The sequence below is a fragment of the Scyliorhinus torazame genome, chromosome 1 (genome assembly GCF_047496885.1).
Source record: "Scyliorhinus torazame isolate Kashiwa2021f chromosome 1, sScyTor2.1, whole genome shotgun sequence".
NCBI lineage: Eukaryota > Metazoa > Chordata > Chondrichthyes > Carcharhiniformes > Scyliorhinidae > Scyliorhinus > Scyliorhinus torazame.
In genome coordinates, this window is record NC_092707.1 from 262,465,909 (window position 1) to 262,485,726 (window position 19,818).

At 44.9% G+C, this 19,818-nt stretch overlaps 1 protein-coding gene and 1 pseudogene across 2 annotated transcripts in view; both read left to right on the top strand.

The window, feature by feature from the left end:
* Nucleotides 1-19,818, top strand: part of cfap61 (cilia and flagella associated protein 61) — a 584,187-nt gene that overhangs the window by 293,153 nt on the left and 271,216 nt on the right. For both annotated transcript variants that reach the window (XM_072505562.1, XM_072505571.1), the window contains one exon: nucleotides 8,427-8,522. In XM_072505562.1, the coding sequence (XP_072361663.1) occupies nucleotides 8,427-8,522 (96 nt within the window). The remainder of the gene's footprint in view (nucleotides 1-8,426; nucleotides 8,523-19,818) is intronic.
* LOC140430860 (U2 spliceosomal RNA) lies at nucleotides 8,675-8,794 on the top strand (annotated as a pseudogene).

Consider the following 19,818-nt stretch of genomic DNA (forward strand, 5'->3'; position numbering starts at 1 on the left):
AACTGCTGCACTGAGTTAAAATCCTGCTCCTCAGAGGTCTATGCTGCTGTAGCTTGTCGAGGCAAACTCGCAGAAGCAACGCATAGAGATTCAGTGCACTTCAAGGCACTAGAAAGTTGCTGGACAGAGTGGTATCCCTAAATAAAATGGTGAGGATGAAAGAACTGTTCCTGTCAGCGTTGGCCTTTCACTATGACTAACCACAATTTTGGCCTTTCATACTGTTGCTAAATGGTTGGTTTCAGTCAACAATGACGTCAAGCTGTGCACTCACCCCTCCAACCTGGCACGATGTTGAAACAGCCCAGCACCCATGCACTGGCAGGGAGTGTTAGAATTTAGGGTTAAAGATGGACTTTACTTGGCTTTTCAAGTGTCTTAATTGCTTTCCAGAAAGGTCCAAAGGGGTTCCAACCTCACCTAGCTACCCGCCCCAGTAAAATCTATAAAAGTGTGAAATCCTGATCTGACATCACTATTTGAAGATTCAACTCCCCACACACCAAAATCTGCCATTCCTTGACAGGGAAATTCCCTCCAGTAAACCCAGTTGAAGTATAGTGGAGTCTGGTTCCAAGCTGGTTTTACAGCATTTGAAATTAATGCTGGATCCCAAAAATTGCAAGTTACTGTATTTCCCTAGATGTTTGGATTTGGATTTTGGATTTTGTTTATTGACACATGTACCGAGGTACAGTGAAAAGTATTTTTCTGCGAGCAGCTCAACAGATCATTAAGTACATGAAAAGAAAAGAAATAAAAGAAAATACCTAATAGGGCAACACAAGGTACACAATGTAACTACATAGACACCGGTATCGGATGAAGCATACAGGGTGTAGTGTTAATGAGGTCAGTCCATAAGAGGGTCATTTAGGAGTCTGGTAACAGCAGGGAAGAAGCTGTTTTTGAGTCTGCTCGTGCGTGTTCTCAGACTTTTATATCTCCTGCCCGATGGAAGAAGTTGGAAGAGTGAGTCAGCCGGGTGGGAGGGATCTTTGATTATACTGCCCGCTTTCCCCAGGCAGCGGGAGGTGAGGATAGAGTCAATGGATGAGAGGCAGGTTCGTGTGATGGACTGGACTGTGTCCACGACTCTGAAGTTTCTTGCAGACTTGGGCCGAGCAGTTGCCATACCAGGCTGTGATGCAGCCAGATAGGATGCTTTCTATAGTGCATCTGTAAAAATTGGTAAGAGTTAATGTGGACATGCCAAATTTCTTTAGTTTCCTGAGGAAGTATAGGCGCTAATGTGCTTTCTTCGTGGTATCGTCGACGTGGGTGGACCAGGACAGATTTTTGGAGCTGTGCACCCCTAGGAATTTGAAACTGCAAGCCATCTCTACCTCGGCCCCGTTGATGCTGACAGGGGTGTGTACAGTAGTTTGCTTCCTGAAGTCAATGACCAGCTCTTTAGTTTTGCTGGCATTGAGGGATAGATTGTTGTCGCTGCACCACTCCACTAGGGTCTCTATCTCCCTCCTGTATTCTGACTCGTCGTTATTCGAGATCTGGCCTACTATGGTCGTATTGTCAGCAAACTTATAGATGGCGTTGGAAGCAAATTTTGCCACGCAATCGTTTGTGTAAAGGGAGTATAGTAGGGCTAAGTACACAGCCTTGTGGGGCCCTGGTGTTGAGGACTGTTGTGGAGGAGGTGTTGTTGTTCATTCTTACTGATTGTGGTTTGTTGGTCAGAAAATCGAGGATCCAGTTGCAGAGTGGGGAGCCAAGTCCTAGGTTTTGGAGCTTTGATATGAGCTTGGCTGGGATTATGGTGTTGAAGGTGGAGCTGTAGTCAATAAATAGGAGACTGGTGTAAGAGTCCTTGTTGTCGAGATGCTCAAGGGATGAGTGTAGGGCCAGGGAGATGGCGTCTGCTGTGGATCGGTTGTAGCGGTATGCGAATTGCAGTGGATCTAGGCGTTCTGGGAGTATGGAGTTGATGAGCTTCATGACCAACCTCTCGAAGCACTTCATTACGACTGATGTCAGGGCCACCAGACGGTAGTCATTGAGGCACGTTGCCTGGTTCTTCATTGGCACCTGTATGATGGTGGTCTTCTTGAAGCAGGTGGGGACTTCAGAGCGGAGTAGGGACAGGTTAAAGATGTCCGTGAACACAATGCCAGCTGGTCCGCGCAGGCTCAGTGCATGACCAGGGATCCCATCTGGACCCATCGCCTTCCGAGGGTTCACTTTCAGGAAGGAGATCTGACTTCGGAAGATGTGATGGTGGGTATGGGTGTGTTGTGGGCTGCTGGGGCACTCGACAGCGGATAGTTGGTTTCCTGCTCGAACCAAGCATAGAATGCATTGAGTTCATCGGGGAAGGGTGCGCTGCTGCTGGAGATACTGCTTGGTTTCACTTTTTAGCCCGTTATGTTGTTTAGGCCTTGCCACAACCGCCGAGAGTCTGTAACGCTAATCTGTGACTCTAGCTTGGTCTGATATTCTCTCTTGGCATCTCGGATGGCTTTGCGGAGGTCATACCTGGATTTCGTGTCTAGGTCAGGGTCGCCTGACTTGAACGCCTCAGATCTATCCTTCAGTAGAGGGTCAATCTCGTGATAGAGCCATGGTTTCCGGTTGGGGAACGTATGTACTGCTTTCTTTGGCATGCAGTTGTCTACACATTTGCTGATGCGGTGATCGCATACTCATTTAAGTTGGTCGCTGAGTTCTTAAATATGGACCAGTCCACTATTTCTAAGCAGTCACATAGGAGCTCTTCTGTTTCCTCAGACCAGCATTGCACGACCTTCTTAGCTGGATTCTCCCACTTGAGTTTCTGCTTGTATGCCGGGAGAAGGAGCTCTGTCTTAGGTCTGATTTTCCAAAGTGCAGTCTAATGTGTTGGGTGTTCTGGATCACAGATACAGGTCACCAACACTTGAAATAGTGCAACACTATTTTATTGAATCATTAATTGTTTAAACATACTCAGACTGTTGGTTAATACGATACCAGCTTTAACTAAAGACCTTTGCCTTGTCCTAACCAGTCGATGCACTCAGCACATGGTGAATGTCTGTGTTACAGGCTGTGAGCTCTGTCCTCCTAGCTAGCTGCAACTCGAATGAACGGGAACTCTGATGCCCCCTGTCTTTATAGTGCGTGTGCTCTCACTGGTGATTGGCTGCGGTGTTGCGTGTGTTGATTGGTCCCACTGTGTGTCCATCAGTCTGTGTGTCTGCACCATGATATACTGGTGTATATTATGACACAGTCAGAGGATGGAACGGTATGTGCCCTTGATTTTTGTGTTGCAGTGGTCAAGAGTGTTGTTGCCCCTGATGGGACAGGAGATGTGCTGGTGGAATTTTGGAAGTACACTCTTGAGGTTGGCCTTGTTGACGTCCCCAGCCACGATGAACAAAGCCTCCGGGTGTTCTGTTTCGTAGTTATTTATAACTGTGTACAGTTCGTCCAGCGCCTTCACTTCTGCCTGGGATGGGATTTAGACCGTTGTGATAATGGCTGAAGTGAACTCACGTGGAAGATAGTATGGGCGACACTTCACGGTCAGGTATTCCAGGTCCGGGGAGCAGTAGGTCGCCAGGGTCGCCACATCCAAGCACCAGGAGGAGTTGATGAGGAGGCAAACCCCACCACCCTTCGCTTTGCCTAATGACGCGGTGCTGTCCGCCCTATGAATTGAGAAGCCTTCAGGTTGTATGGCACAGTCTGGTGAGGCGGGGGTGAGCCACGTCTCTGTGAAACAGAGCACACAGCAGTTTCTTACTTCCCTCTGAGAGGTAAGTTAAACGTTAAGTTCATCCAGCTTGTTTTCGATCGCTTGTACGTTTGCCAGGAGTACGCTGGCAAACATGTACATGTACGAACATGATTTTAGTTCTGAAAGAGCACTTCCAACTTGCTGGGCATTCGGAGAAAATAGCTAAAGGTCTCCAGAAACCATTTTAGGTAAATGAACCTTCTTTAGCCATTTTCTAGGTACATTCCCAATAATTTCAGACAACAGATATGCTTATGTACTAATGCAAGGTTGTGTTTGTGAGGCAACATCCACCCAGTACTTTATTAGCAATATGCCGAATACAACCAGAAAAATATTCAGATGAACTTTTCTCATTATTATTTCTTTAAACATTGACCAGAATTTCTGTTCCCGTTTGTGGCAGGCGCCATGGAGGGTGGGAACAGAAGATCTCACAAGATCACAAAAGTTGGTTTTAAGTCGTCACAAAAACAGTTTGCAATCATTGCTACTGCCATCAATGGCAGGTCAGTTTCCGCTGCTGAACTTTGGGACAATCATTTCAATAGATTTTCATCTAATTCTAACTCTTGCTCGCCGGAATTATCTCCCCATGCTGGACCATGGGGTCACTAATACCGACATGTTTCACTTGGGTACAAAAGCAATGTGCACTTGGCGACCTGCACTTCGTTTGAGGACCGTTCGCACACCTTGTTTTGGACAGCGCTCACGGTATTCAGTGCCAGACTTTGCTCACAGCATAATGTTGGTTTCAGGGCTGCTAACACAAAGGTCTTAACCAACCAGAGCAGCAGTAAGGCGGGGATGTCTTTGGAAAGGCTGCAGGATGAGGGTTTGCTTAGCAAAGGGAGGAAGTCCCCTGGTGTGTATATGGGGTACATGTTGTCATGTGAGAGTACCTTTAAGAAATGGGTGTTTACTACTGCAGTGATGTCAGAGAGTGGGTTGAGCTGGGCTGTCTGTCAGCTTTTTACTTTTGTTTTAGGCTGTTTGCTGCAGGGTGTGTTTTAGTTTCGTTTTCAGTGTTGGAGCTGAAGCCGGACAGAGCAGGTGTACTGTTGAACTCTCTGCCATCAAAAGACTATCTCTTGATCATTTGGTGAATTCAGAATTATAAATGTTTTCAGTAGTGACTTTAACATGATGTACTTCTGATAGAGGTTTTGTTTTAAGTCATATGGATGTTAAAAGGAAAGCTTAAAGGATTACTTAGTGTTGTAGTCTTTGGGGGTTGTATTTGAATTGATGGTTGCTAAGATGTTCACTGTATGTTTTAGAAAGGTTAACTTGAGTTCATAGAATAAACATTGTTTTGCTTTAAAAAATACTTTTCCATTTCTGCTGTACCACACCTGTAGAGTGGGCTGCGTGCTCCCCATACCACAATCTATTAACAGTTGTGGGTCAGATGAACTCCATGATACACTTTGGGGTTCTCTAAACCCTGGCCCATAACAATGTTTAACAGTACATGTGACCTCACCATGTTGAAAACTGATGTGACATAGACACCTCCACCTCAGAGTGCGCATAGGCTAACTAACAGATATTGACTTCAAGAACATTGAGATCAAGGGATCTAGGGGACAGACTGAGAGGTCTATGAGGAAAGGTAATCTTAGCGTTCACTTCCTTGGTGACCAAGATGGCAGGGGGTGGTTTTCATTCTTGCACAGGGTGGGTCCAAGCTGAACTGGCAGTGAGAACTCACCACCATCTTTCTACATGCCACGATTGCAGAGATAAAAAGTATAATGAGACAAAGCTGTGCTGCTGCGGGCTCTGCAGGTGCCTTCAATGCCAGTTGACTGCACTAGGGGCTGCCGATTAAAGGGCCACCCAACTGAATTATGCATTCCCACATGAGCAGATAGACACAGCTGAGATATGTTTGTGGTCTCTTAAAGACATTGCAGGGAATCACCAAAGTGAAACAATGATATACATTCATGCAATACTAATTGTGCAAAGTGGCACTAATTAATCTCCTAGGTTTAATCTCTTGCTCACAGCATGGCATTTCCCCAGAGCGATAATGAACACAGGTGACTACATGGTTAGAGAAGCTCAGGCCTTTAAGTTCAAGTGCCAGGACGCTAGTTTGGCTGAGAGGGCCAGTCTGGTAGATTTAAGGTGGGCAAGGTGCTTGCACTTATTGCTCAGCTTATTAGATATACATTCAGAAAATCACAAGTGCAACTGCCAGACAGGAATGTACAGTCCCTTTGAGTATGGGATCACTGTATGGAAGCCCTGGCAGATAACAGAGTGCAAGGAGTTCCAGGACAATCATCTTTCTCCATGTGTAAACATGTCTGTCCTTCTACACTACATCATCATATTTCAATCATGCATACGACATGCCTCTCACACAGCCAAAAGTGAAAATGTGATGACTTTCACTTTCACAAGCACAGATAACGTTACAGATGAGGCATCACTGATGTTGGAATTGATCTGAAATCTGCCAGACATTGTGGTGAAATGTAAACAGACTACACATACAATGTGCCAATGATCACAACACCTGCAGTAAATGAAAGGCGGGCGGGACCATGGTGTGTCATCTGATTTACTGCATCAATACCTCTTAATAAAAACGAGACAGATACAAGAGGAGCTGTCATACCCTATTTACAATTGTGCACATTATATGCATCTTATGAACACCCGAGCCATTGTTGTGTTTTGAATATTTCTTACTTTTGCCTAACTTTACCGCTATATCTTGGTGATTCCCCAACATCCACAGCAGAGGTGGAGCTTTGGAGGCAGCCTGCGGACTGCAACATCACATTGTCTGTGATGGGCAGGAGGGCCCTGGTATGCTTCGGGTGTCCTGCCGTGAGCCAGGAGCACCTTCCTCAACCTGTGGAGCTAGAGCTGATGGGGTCACCAAAAGAGGGTATTTGGATCAGTCGGATGCTCCTTATGTCACCTGGATGGATGGCCCCATGGTTTCCAGCTGTTGGTCTCCTCCCTATGGGTGCCTGAGGGACTCTGACTGACTGCTTGAGGAGTAGTGGCAGCTGGAGTGAGATTAAGTTGCCTCACATTGACACTGTTGGGGCCCAACTGTGGCTTCAGCGATAGAGTTCAGCCCTTGCAGAAGTGCAAGACCAATGTCCTAGACCAAGGTCATCATGGTGGCTGCCACCTGGCCAACATTGATCCCAATGCATTGGCATAATGATGCGATCATCTCAGACTGAAGGCAGGCGGTCTTCTCCATCATCATCATTATTTGTGGATTGCAGCTGACATCTCTTCCTGATGTTCCTGTGATTGTCGCTACAGCCCGAGCAACTGATTTAGCATCGAGTCCAGAGGCTTGTCATTGGACAGACTCAGCAGATTCCTGGCCTTCAGTAGTCCTCCGAATGCCAGCAACTTTGGATGTCCCTGGCTGCACCAGCTATGGCCAAGACTGTGCACTGTACTCACCAGATTGTGATCCTGAGCCTACTACATCTATATCCCACCGCGGTGTGTGTTTATGTGCTGGTGAAGGGCGTGGGTGAGTGCTGTGATGATGCTGTCCTCCGATTCTTCATCTGAGTTTCTCTTGGGGCTGGAGCCAGGGTCCTTGTTGGTTGAGGGCATCGGGCTTGTGGCAGATGTTCCTAGGAGAGAAAGTGGGGATTATTAGTGCATGGCATTTACATACCACACAAAACAGTGCACTGACAGTGCAGGAGAGGTCAACGTCATCTCTGGCCAGCACGATGGCTAGTTCTCGAAGTCACTCTGGACTGGAACGTCCTGTTGATTTCCCTGCCTGCTACCGCACTTGGTACAATTCATGGATAATTCTGCCCGTTATTTTTATCCGTATGCATCTGATATGTGTACCAATTATTAATCCACAAAATGTTTATGTAAAATATGTATAAATTATTTGCATATTCAATAAGTTAAATAAATGACTTAGTTTTAAACCAAGAAGGTCATTATTAATTGCTGCCTTGCTTCTACTTTCACCTTGATGACCTTAGCCAGAGCAAAGACCACTGAGATTCTCTACGCAAAACTTATTAATGCTCTGGGATTTTAATTAGAGGACAGCCCGATAATGCAACCGGAGCACTTGAATTGTATTTTAGCTGCACAAGACCCATTTAAAACAAGTATTGAATGGAAAACCTCAATTAAATAATTATTTTAAATGTTGTGCCCAATGCGGTTTCTGCTTTCCTCACCACCCCTGTCCCTGTACCACTCTTGCTTCCCCATCTTATGCAACTCCCCACCATATCAATTAATCATGCTGGCAGTGTATGGGAAGCCAGCAGCTCTTGAACAGCTGTTGGTGCTGGGTAACCCCCCTTCACCCCTCCCATCTCCAACTTCCAGAGTTCCTACTATATTCTTCGCAACATTCTTAAGATGTCAAAAAAATATTCAGATGAACCTCTATTGCATTGTTCGGCAAAGTCCGAGCACTTCTGCAGAGGCATGCAAAGATCCAGAGCAGCCTGGCAGCAGTGACATTGCATGAGGACAGGATTATTGACCCTGTTATGTTTCATAAAATAGATTTAATGCTAATGTTGATGTATAGAAAATGCAGACTCTTCTACCACCCCCACCTCCAACCTCCATCCCTATTCGGAGTTATGTTTATTGCTGACTTATTATTTAATTCATGTGTTGATTTATTTATTTGATGTATTTTTTGCAGCCCACACCTGCGGTTTAATAACATTACTTTAATTTCAACGTGTGGACTTCCTGGATATCATTCAAGCTCTAGACATGGAAAATTCAAAGCCTCAAGGTGTGTGCACCAACTGATGTAAATTCCCAGATATATTTTGTTCATAAGTTATTAATAACACAAAAAAAGGCTGAGTTGCTTGAATGTGGAGTAGCGCCCAAACAATACAGGGAGAGCCTGAAATATATTTCGGTTTCATATTTTCACTCTGAATCGCTTCTCGGCCTTTTGGCTCAGGTCAAGTGTAGTACCTGTTCTTTCAGTTTAATATTTTCACTCTGAAAGTACCAAGAATGGCTTTACATTGAATTTACAGTATAGAAATAGTCCATTCGGCCTCCATATGAATCTCCTCCCTCTCTGCTCCATCTAATGCTATTTCACTCTATTCCTTTCTGCTTCACGTACCTATCTCAATTCCCTTTTAATTCACTTCTGCCACCTTGAAGAGATCTACCATGCAGATCTAGTGGCACTTGAGAACACTAAAACTCAGTAGAAATTTGAGTTAAAACTTCTCGGGTGCAAATAAGAATCGTTTATTGCCTCTATTTGATTACAATTGAGAATCACTTAAATCTTATTCTCTAATAAGTCCGGCTAGCAAAAAGGACTTAAAGAGAAGCAACTTGTACACAAGTTAACTTTTAAAATAATACAGAAATGGTTTCTTGCTTACGGCAAACAGCTTGCATTTACTTCAAGAGTTAGAGTGGAAAAATGAAAGTATGGAGATAGAGAATAGTTTAGATCGAAGTATAGAATGATCCGGATAAAAATGGCCGTACGGACCCCCACGGTTATACTAAATCTTATCAGTCTTTAGCCATCTGTCTACACTCCTATGTAATCCTAATTGGTTTGAGTTATAATCAAATGAGTTTGATTTGACGGTTTGCTGTCAATCTTCAATGTGCAACATTAGTTTTAATTGTTTCATGTCTGAATACTTGTGCATGTTATGGAATGCGATTCTGTGCTGTTATCGCGACCAGCTTAAACTGGTCTTCTGCTGACGTAGCTGTTATCTGCATTGTGAACAATGATGCCTTCATATTACTATGGCATGTCTATGGTGTTGCTCTGTCCTTGACCTGACAGCACAAGTATAGTGTCAAACTGTCTTGCAAATGTGCTGTTTTAATCTATAATGGAATTATGCTTGTCATGCTGTTCTGTTGAAGCTGTATGTTTTGAAATGACCTGGGGTTATGAGTGAATTTAAAATGGGTATTTAGAAAGACTGGGGCTTCATATTTACGCTAAATAGCTATCTTTTACCTATCCGGTATATTAGAAAATAGTTGTCTTCTACACACCTGTAACAACTACTCCACTTGGTAGTCCCGCTTTTGATAAATCGAAAGAATAAGTGAGATATATCACTATAAGATAAAAGATACCATTAATGCGATAGGATAGGTAAAAGTGCAAAGAATAACTCATTCATATTGTCATTGCAGTTTTAAACAATAGAGTGGGCAAGCATTGCATTACAAGCATTTCAGCAAAACTTATTATAATTCTTAAAGAATCATTATTATAAAATAACAATCAATTAATTAATCAAATTTGATTCTACTGATTCAGTATTAATACATTATCAGTATGTTAATTGATTGATCAGTAACATTTCAACAATAATACTTCATTTCTACTTCACCTAATGGCGGTGCAGTTGGGTTAGTGTCATTCTGACAGTTGGTCCCATACGTTTAGCGAATAGTTCTTTGATTTATTTAATACATTGACATGTTATGTAAATGATGAATCCAGCTCCACAGGAGAATAAGATTATTCATACTGTGGACATTCCAGTGTGTCCCAACCACCCGCAAAGTTTATCCCAGAGAGAGATAACTGGGGGTGGATCAAGTTTCTTAATTTCTTTTTGGATATGTGATGCCAGATTTTTAACTTCTTTTGAGTTATCTGGAATGAAAGTGCAACGCTCCGCACCAATCAGGGTGCAGGTGCCAGCTTTTTCAGTAGCACATAGTCAAATGCCATTCGATTTTGTAATACCACGGTTCGAATTGCTTGCATTTCGTCAGACATTTTACCTAGGGCAGTGGCGGTGTAATTGGATTGGATTTGTTTATTGTCACGTGTACCGAGGTACAGTGAAAAATATTTTCTGCGAGCAGCTCAACAGATCATTAAGAACATGGGAAGAAAAGGGAATAAATGAAAATACATAATAGGGCAACACAACATATACAATGTAACTACATAAGCACTGGCATCGGATGAAGGATACAGGGTGGAGTGTTAATGAGGTCAGTCCATAAGAGGGTCATTTAGGAGTCTGGTGACAGTGGGGAAGAAGCTGTTTTTGAGTCTGTTTGTGCGTGTTCTCAGACTTCTGTATCTCCTGCCGATGGAAGAAGTTGGAAGAGTGAGTCAGCCGGGTGGGAGGGATCTTTGATTATGCTGCCCACTTTCCCCAGGCAGCGGGAGGTGTAGATGGAGTCAATAGATGGGAGGCAGGTTCGTGTGATGGACTGGGTGGTGTTCACGACTCTCTGAAGTTTCTTGCGGTCCTGGGCCAAGCAGTTGCCATACCATGCTGTGATGCAGCCCGATAGGATGCTTTCTATGGTGCATCTGTAAAAGATGGTAAGGGTTAATGTGGACATGCCGAATGTCCTTAGTTTCCTGAGGACATATAGGCGCAGTTGTGCTTTCTTGGTGGTAGCATCAACGTGGGTGGGCCAGGACAGATTTTTGGAGATGTGCACCCCTAGGAATTTGAAATTGCACCCCATCACCACCTCGGCCCCGTTGATGCTGACAGGGGTGTGTACAGTACTTTGCTTCCTGAAGTCAATGACCAGCTCTTTAGTCTTGCTGGCATTGAGGGAGAGATTGTTGTCGCTACACTACTCCATTAGGTTCTCTATCTCCCGCCTGTATTCTGACTCGTTGTTATTCGAGATCCGGCCCACTATGGTCATATCGTTAGCAAACTTGTAGATGGAGTTGGAACCAAGTTTTGCCACGCAGTCGTACGTGTACAGGGAGTAGAGTAGGGGGCTAAGTACGCAGCCTTGCATGGCCCTGGTGTTGAGGACTGTTGTGGAGGAGGTGTTGTTGTTCATTTTTACTGATTGTGGTTTGTTGGTCAGAAAATCGAGGATCCAGTTGCAGAGTGGGGAGCCAAGTCCTAGGTTTTGGAGCTTTGATATGAGCTTGGCTGGGATTATGGTGTTGAAGGTGGAGCTGTAGTCAATAAATAGGAGTCTGATGTAGGAGTCCTTGTTATCGAGATGCTCTAGGGATGAGTGTATGGCCAGGGAAATGGCGTCTGATGTGGACCGGTTGCAGCGGTATGCGAATTGCAGTGGATCAAGGCGTTCTGGGAGTATGGAGGTGATGCGCTTCATGATCAACCTCTCGAAGCACTTCATTACGACTATGACTAATCGGCTACGTTTTGTATGATGGTTGTTATTTTATTCAATTCATTGCCCATCCTTATTTCTCAATAGAAAGGAATAACTCTAGCATAAATTGCATCTTGTAAGGTTATGGAACGTTTATTTCTTCGAGTGGTTGATTCTGAAACATAAGGGAGATGAGGAAGATGACGGACGGCAGGTACTAGGTATCCTAAATAGCAAGATCCTGACCAGTATTTTGGGAGCCAGGAATATGCTCTATCATCACAAACAAAATAAATTTTATTATTTGTGATGTTACGTATGCCTGTTATTTTTGAAGACCGTTTAGTTCTTTGTAATAAATTTTATGTACATTTATAAGGTGTGTTAACATCTAAATAATTAATACAAACACTATTGCCCATTTTTATCCCTTCAGAGTGATTACTAATGAGGCATATTAGTATGCCTTTTTGTTTAATATTAGTTTGCAGGCGAATGTACTGAGGATTTCTGTCAGGGTTTTTTTAAGTTGGTGCCATCCTGATAAGGTGTTTAGTGGATAGCCTGCAGATTTCCATAATTTAATACATTTCTGTAAATAAATCTTGTCCCTTCCTTTTTCACACGAATATGCTCCAGAACAGACCACTACAGAGCGAGGGACACTCTGATAGATGTACCATTCTGCTGTATCTGAGTTAGTAGGGGTAGCAATGCATACTCAACAATTGGAAATGTTGAAATTTTTAGCATATGTCTTAGATGTGTAAAGGAATGTGTTCTTATTCAGTTCTGGTACAACATTTACAAAGCTAATCAAATAACTGAGAATGAATATTACTGTCAACCTTTTACAGATCTTAATATTTATACGCGCACTTCACATGTGATGCGTGAATCCAACGTTTCTTTCCTTAGTATTGCTTAAAACATTGATATACTGATTGTAAAAAAATTGATATCATGATTACATAATTCAGTAATGAACAATTAATAATAATTTCATGTATACAAATAAAATGATTATATAGTGAAATAACTGAAGTTTAGTATATGAATTAGTAATAAATTATTAATAATAATTTACTAATAAATGAATAATAATGCAGTAAATAATAGTTCAACAGAAACTTTCCATTTTGATGTTATTGGCTAGTGGTGCATATGAATAAATATGAACCATGTGGATTGGTGGGGCACTATGGGTAGGCATGCATTAGCCAAAGTATCTGATCAGCAACATTAGTACGTAAATGGTAAGTCTAAATATGCAAAATAGGAAAAGTCCCTTAATGATGTTAATTCCTGTGCCACCCAACCAATTAGAAAGCCAACCCCAAAGAGTGTAATCAAAGGGTTGGTCAAGTTTTATAAAACTTTGTATTAGATGCGAATTGCCAAGTCTTTGACATCTTCTGGATTACTCACAAAAGCCTGTTGAAAGGATTAATTTTCCTTCAGAAACAAAAAGGGGCGTAGAGCTTGGAATGATGCCATTCGCATCTTTCTCAAATATTAAAATATATATATATATGTCACTAAAATGGACTGGGAGTAAAAGTTGGATTGCTGCCAAATTCCCGTGATCAATTGTCTTCGAACAATGTGTTCTCTTGGAACATAGATTTGCTTTTAATAAAAATTGTGTGTGTTTTTAAAAAAAAACAGCTTCCACATTGTCTGAAGTTTTAATTTCCAAGCTAATTTTAAACATTTATTTTAAAATATCAAACACAATAACTTATTGAATATATGACTGAACCAATCTTACGCTGAATGTGCTTGGTTTTCTGTAGATAAATTCGTCGACTATTTTAAAGGAAGCACAGCTAACAAGATATGTTAATTTCTTAAAATTAATAAAGCAACATTCAAAATAATAACAGTTTTCTCAAGTTAACAGTTCTTGGAAACTTTTTAGAGATACGTGACTTGGGGCATATCCCTGTAGCCAGGAGGCGGGCCTTCATCGTCGGAGACTTGTTTGTAATCATGAAATCTGAAACTTGCAAAATGGCTGTCTTCAACGCGAGAAAGGAATTTCATATGTCTTCTGGACAGATTTGTCGTTAACGGAGGAGGAGAGGCAACAATTGACGTGCTTTTTTTAGCAGTTTCGGTTTCGGACTGAGGTCTGAGTAGGATCAAGTTTAAAGCTGCAGACAGTTCTGGTTTTAAACCAGTGACAAAATGTTTTTTTGCTAGATCTTTTAAATGGTTTAAAACCCAGGCTGTTGTTTTTATCACTTCAACTCCAAGCTGTTTGATGCTTAATGGGTTAAGTTGTATTATACTTTGTTTACCACGAGGCTCTTTGCTCAACCGAATAGACTTTTCTTGTTTAAAAATCTCACGGTCTATTAAAGCTGCCATGAGAGGCTTTTGGATTGGGGCCAGCAGCATTTTGTGGTCGGTCTCCGTGTAAGATAACGATTTGTTCTGGAGTCCTTGACAGATAATTCATTTGGCCAGACTCCCCCTGTGGAAATTCGATCAGTGTATTCATTGTTTTCATGTCAGTAGCAGCTTGCAATAATGTAGGATTTGGTTTAGATATCACTGGTACATCTTGGGCTTTAGTTAAAATCATTTCAACTCTTCCCATTGGTGGCTCTGTTTGCTTTGGAGAGTTCAGCTGATTTTTTAAAGACAGATTTGAAGGCTTTTGAGCTGTTAATTTGTCTGTCAGTAATTTGTTATGACATTTCATGGTGTCCATGTCACTTTCCAAAACACATTTTTCCTCAAGTAACTGGCAATTTTGACTTTTAAGACCATCATTTTCTGATATTAACTGTTGAAGTTTGGATTCTGAGTAAGTATTTTTACATTGTAATTCACCAATTTGAAATGATTGTTGTTGAACTTTAAAGATTTCATTTTCCAATAATGTTTTAATCTGATCACATTGTTCAAGTTTAGATTTTGCATCTCGTAATTCTTCAACAACTGCTGCTAGTTGATCTTTAGTGGACTTAAGGTCATGATCGAATTTAGTTTTTGCGATTGTCTCTTGATGCTTTTGGAGCTGTGCCATTACTGCAAAAGACCATTTCATACGTTTTCCTCTATTTAAGCGTGTGGTTTTTCCCCAAGCCTTCTTGATATTATCAATGGACCGCTGTCCTTTGGGGATATCATATTTTGATTCATTTTTTCTTGCAACTTCAGACAGTCCAAATTGTCTACAAATCAAAGATCTAAGATCACCCAATATATCGTCAATAGAGACATCCGGTACAGCACGACCTCCCTTGGACGTTGTGGGAAGTAGTTCTCTACCATTTGAAGGTTCTGAAACTATTTTAGGATTCATTTCTGCCATAAACTCAACCTTACACCCAAATTTTTGGTCGTCAACTATGTGTAATCTGTGTACACTAACGCGACTATTTTTTTCAGTCCCGTTTTAGTTTAGTTTCAATGACCGGCACCCGGTTGAATTAACACAGTCTGGAAAAGGTCCTTTCTAAGGGGTCGAAGCACCGCTTGATGCGGCTTTAAGACTTTTAATGGGTGAAAAGATGTTTCTTACCCCAGTCTAGCCATTTTTCTCTGGGTCATCCGTCCTTCTGGTCTTTCTTCGGTCTTCTGATTTGTTCCTGGCTCGCTCCTCCCCTTCTGCCGACTACGCCAATTGAAAGAGATCTACCATGCGGATCTAGTGGCACTTGCGAACACTAAAACTCAGTAGAAATTTGAGTTAAAACTTCTTGGGTGCAAATAAGAATCGTTTATTGCCTCTATTTGATTACAATTGAGAATCACTTAATTCTTATTCTCTAATAAGTCCGGCTAGCAAAAAGGACTTAAAGAGAAGCAACTTGTACACATGTTAACTTTTAAAATAATACAGAAATGGTTTCTTGCTTACGGCAAACAGCTTGCATTTACTTCAAGAGTTAGAGTAGAAAAAATGAAAGTATCGAGATAGAGAATAGTTTTGATCAAAATATAGAATGATCCGGATAAAAATGGCCGTACGGACCCCCACGGTTATACCAAATCATATCAGTCTTTAGCCATCTATCTACACCCCTATGTTATGGAATGCGATTCTGTGCTGTTATTGCGACCAGCTTAAATTGATCTTCTGCTGACTTAGCTGTTATCTGCATTGTGAACAATGGTGGCTTTCATATTACTATGGCGTTGCTATGGTGTTGCTCTGTCCTTGATCTGACAGCACAAGTATAGTGTCAAACTGTCTTACAAATTTGCTGTTTTAATCTATAATGGAATTATGCTGTGTCATGCTGTTCTGTTGAAGCTGTAAGTTTTGAAATGACCCGAGGTTATGAGTGAATTTAAAATGGGTATTTAGAAAGACTGGGGCTTAATATTTACGCTAAATAGCTATCTTTTACCTATCAGGTGTATTAGAAAATAGTTGGCTTCTACAAACCTGTCACAACTACTCCACTTGGTAGAAAAAGTGAAATATCGTAAATGCTGGAAATCCACAATAAAAACAGAAAACACTGGGAATACTTATGATGTCAGACAGCATCATGGAGAGTGGGACAGACTTTAATCCAGTCGGTGGGGCTCTTGCCATCCACATGGAGAGTTGGCGAGAGCTCCGCATTGCCTCCTTCTGTGTTAACTGCCACTTCAGTGGTCAGTGAGGGGCCTTCCCCATGGTCATGGACCCTGGAGGGGGGAGGTGAAAAACACACTCTTGAAAGCTGCTGGCCATTAAGTGAAAGTGAACTGGTAAATACGGTAAAGGGATAGATCAACAGATGTTCAGTGGCAGGCATTTAAAGGGATATTTCAGAATACACAGAAGAGATGCATTCAACCAACAGCAAAATCATGGGGGTGATCGGCTTCACGCCAAATCGCAATTCTCCCTCGTCTCGACAGCGGCGTCAATGCGTTCCAGAACGCACGTTCAATAAACACCAATTGCATATCATTAGCGGACCCAACAGGTATTCTCCGGTGCCTCTGCAATTCTTCGCCTTCAATGGGCCGAATTCCCGACGGCGAGGTTCACTTGTGCTTTTAAAACTCATGAAACCGGCTGATGAGGGAGGGAGAGAGAGTGGAGGTAGGACATGGAGAGACGCGACTATGGGCTGTCGAGCCGGACACTGGCCGGACTGGCTGGGGTGGGGGGGGGGGGGGGGAGGGTGGAAGTGGGGGTGCCCTGCCAGGGTCGAAGGGGGGAGGGTGACGGGGAATAGGCTGTTGACCTGGGTTGACTCCCACAGGATTGGGGCAGTGCCCAGGCATGGAACGCCATTGCCGTGGCCGACAAAGTAATCATCTTGCTGCGCACCCCACTGACCACCCACTTTGGCCCCTGGTTATGTAGAGTGACACCGGGCGTATGGGTGCACCCCCACCCCACAGCCCACCCCCTCCAGCCCACCCTCCACCATACCCCCCCCCCCACCCCACCCCCCGGCACCACCCGCCGGCGGGGCATCACTCTGCCCACCCTAGGACAATGCCCACAATGGCCCCTACAGGGGTGCCGGACAGGGGCTGTGGAGTCTTCCGCTGGCAAGGGCAGCGGCAGCCGACAGTAGCTCTGGCAACAGGGAAAGGCACCAGGGTCAGAGGCCCCCATGGTGCCGGGCAGCTACGGGGCTGGGGGTGCGGGGTTGGGGGGGGACATGTGCAGGCAGAGCATGTAGTGCCAACCGGGGGCACCGTGTGGCCTGGTGGACCTGGTTGGGCACGTCAATAGCACCATGCGAGCATGTCGGCATTTCACCCCCTGCAGACAATGGATATTGGAATTGAACCAACAATAGTGGTCTTCCTGCTGGTCGCCGCTGCCCTGGGGGATGCCCTGCGGCTGTATGAGCCCGAGCTGCTTGAGGAGCCCTAGAGGAACAGGAGGCAGTCGTCCAGGATGGAAAGCCTACTGCCAACAGGCTGAGGAGGAGGTGCAAAGGAGGCACTCCATGAGGCCTCACATGTACCGGCAGCGCAAGTCTTTCAAGGACCTGCTGGACCAGGCATGCTGTCGAAGACTCTGGCTGAGCAGGGAGACAGTGCAACATATCTGCCTGATCATGCGCACCAGGCACTGCAGGGGAATGATGGCATACACCCAGTGGCTGTTAAGGTGATGGTCACACTGAACGTTTACGCCTCGGGGTCCTTCCAGGTGCCGAGTGGGGACCTGTCCGTGATCTCACAGAGCTCGGTGCATCCGTGCCATCACGAAGGCTCTATATGCCCTATCGGCACAGTACATCTATTTCAATGTGGACAGAGTCCAACAGGATGCCCGGGCAGCAGGATTCGTCACCATCACTGACATGCCCCAGGTCCAAGGGATGATTGACACGATGCATGTCCACCTATGGGCACCTGAAGACGACAGGCCACTTTACACAAACCGAAAGGGGTTCCACTTGATTAACCTGCGGATGATATGTAATCATCAGATGTGCATCATGCACGTCTGTGCCTGATACCTGGGCAATGTGCACAACGCATTCATCCTGGCACACTCGATTCCTGTCATGTTCGAGATGGCCCCCCCCCAGCTGGGGGAGTTGGCTCCTGGGCGATAGGTGTTATCCACTGCGGTCATTGTTGATGATACCTATCTGGGAGCCACAGACCGACGCTGAGATCCGCTACAACGACGCCCATGCCGCGACCAGGGGCATGATCGAGCGGTGCTTCAGCATCCTGAAGATGCGGTTTAGGGGCCCTCTAGTATGGTGGAGAGGACCGTCTGCATCAGTTCGGCCTGCTGTGTCCTCCACAACATCACGCAGCAGAGGGATGTTGTCCTGGAGGAGGAGGATGAATGGCTGGTCTTGTACGAGGAGGAGGATGCGGGGAGGGCGAGGCTGGGCAGGACATGGGGCCGAGGCTGGCATGGGAGGTTGCATGATATGTGTGTCAGGGCCAAAGTGCATAGGACGCTCTGATCGCCTCCAGGTTCACTGACTGGACAGGGGGAGGGTAACTGACCAGAGGCATGGGCACCGCATCCCCCCCCGATGGTTCTGGTCCATGGGATGGAGGATGATGACAACATGCTCTGTGATGTGCTCGTAATCATTTAACAACGCCTGACACCTGCCCACGATAGCACTTTACAGCGTCCACCCGAGTGATCCCTGCATGCGAGCTGACCATTCCTTCACACGGTCCCATCGGATCCCTGTGGTGGTGGTAGTGGGGACGTCTCCTGGGGTCCCTCTCTGGCCCGCCTCGGCCAGCCCGTACCTCACACCCATTTGACAGAACACTGAGGCTGTTTGTTACAGTGTTAACAGGTGTTTAATGTGCATAAATATATAGATACGTCCCCTAGCCCCCTATAACTAAACTGTACCCTGCATCCGTCTAACCTTGTGGCCTTACGGGCCATTACACTACATCTAGGTGGATCCCCAAATGGTACATCAGGAATGGAGGCGGCCTGCCGTGATTCCCGCCCTGTGACCTGGGTCCCTGTTGGCAGGCGTCTTCTATGGCAGCTGGACATGGATGGGCCCGGCTGCTGCTCGGGTGTCCCAGGTGGCCCTGTTCTGCCCGCTGCCAACCAGATATGCCAGGGACAGGAGGGGTAGAGTCCGACAGGCTGCGATGTTCTGGCACCTCCCCTACGGGAGTCACCGGCCCGGGCTCCATGCTTCCTCCTCCCTCGGGGTGCTCGATGGCCCAAGGGCTACACCATGGGACGGGGGTGCAGGAGGAGCTATCCCCTAAGGCTCCCCTTCATCTGGCACTGCCAGTCCTGGAAGCCTGCTCTGTTCTCGGCCAAGATCTGCTTGCTCGTGGCCATGGAGCACAGGGAGTGCACCATCTCCATCTGGGATTGCGCCACATCACGCTGCGACTGTGCCACCACCTTCTGGGTCTGTGACAGATCAGCCAGTGACTGCGCCATTTCCCTTTGGGACAGGGCCACCTCCCTCTATGTCTGTGCAATGTCAGCCAGCGCCTGGGCAATGCCGCCACCGTTCCCAGCCGTGGCCTGCTGTGAA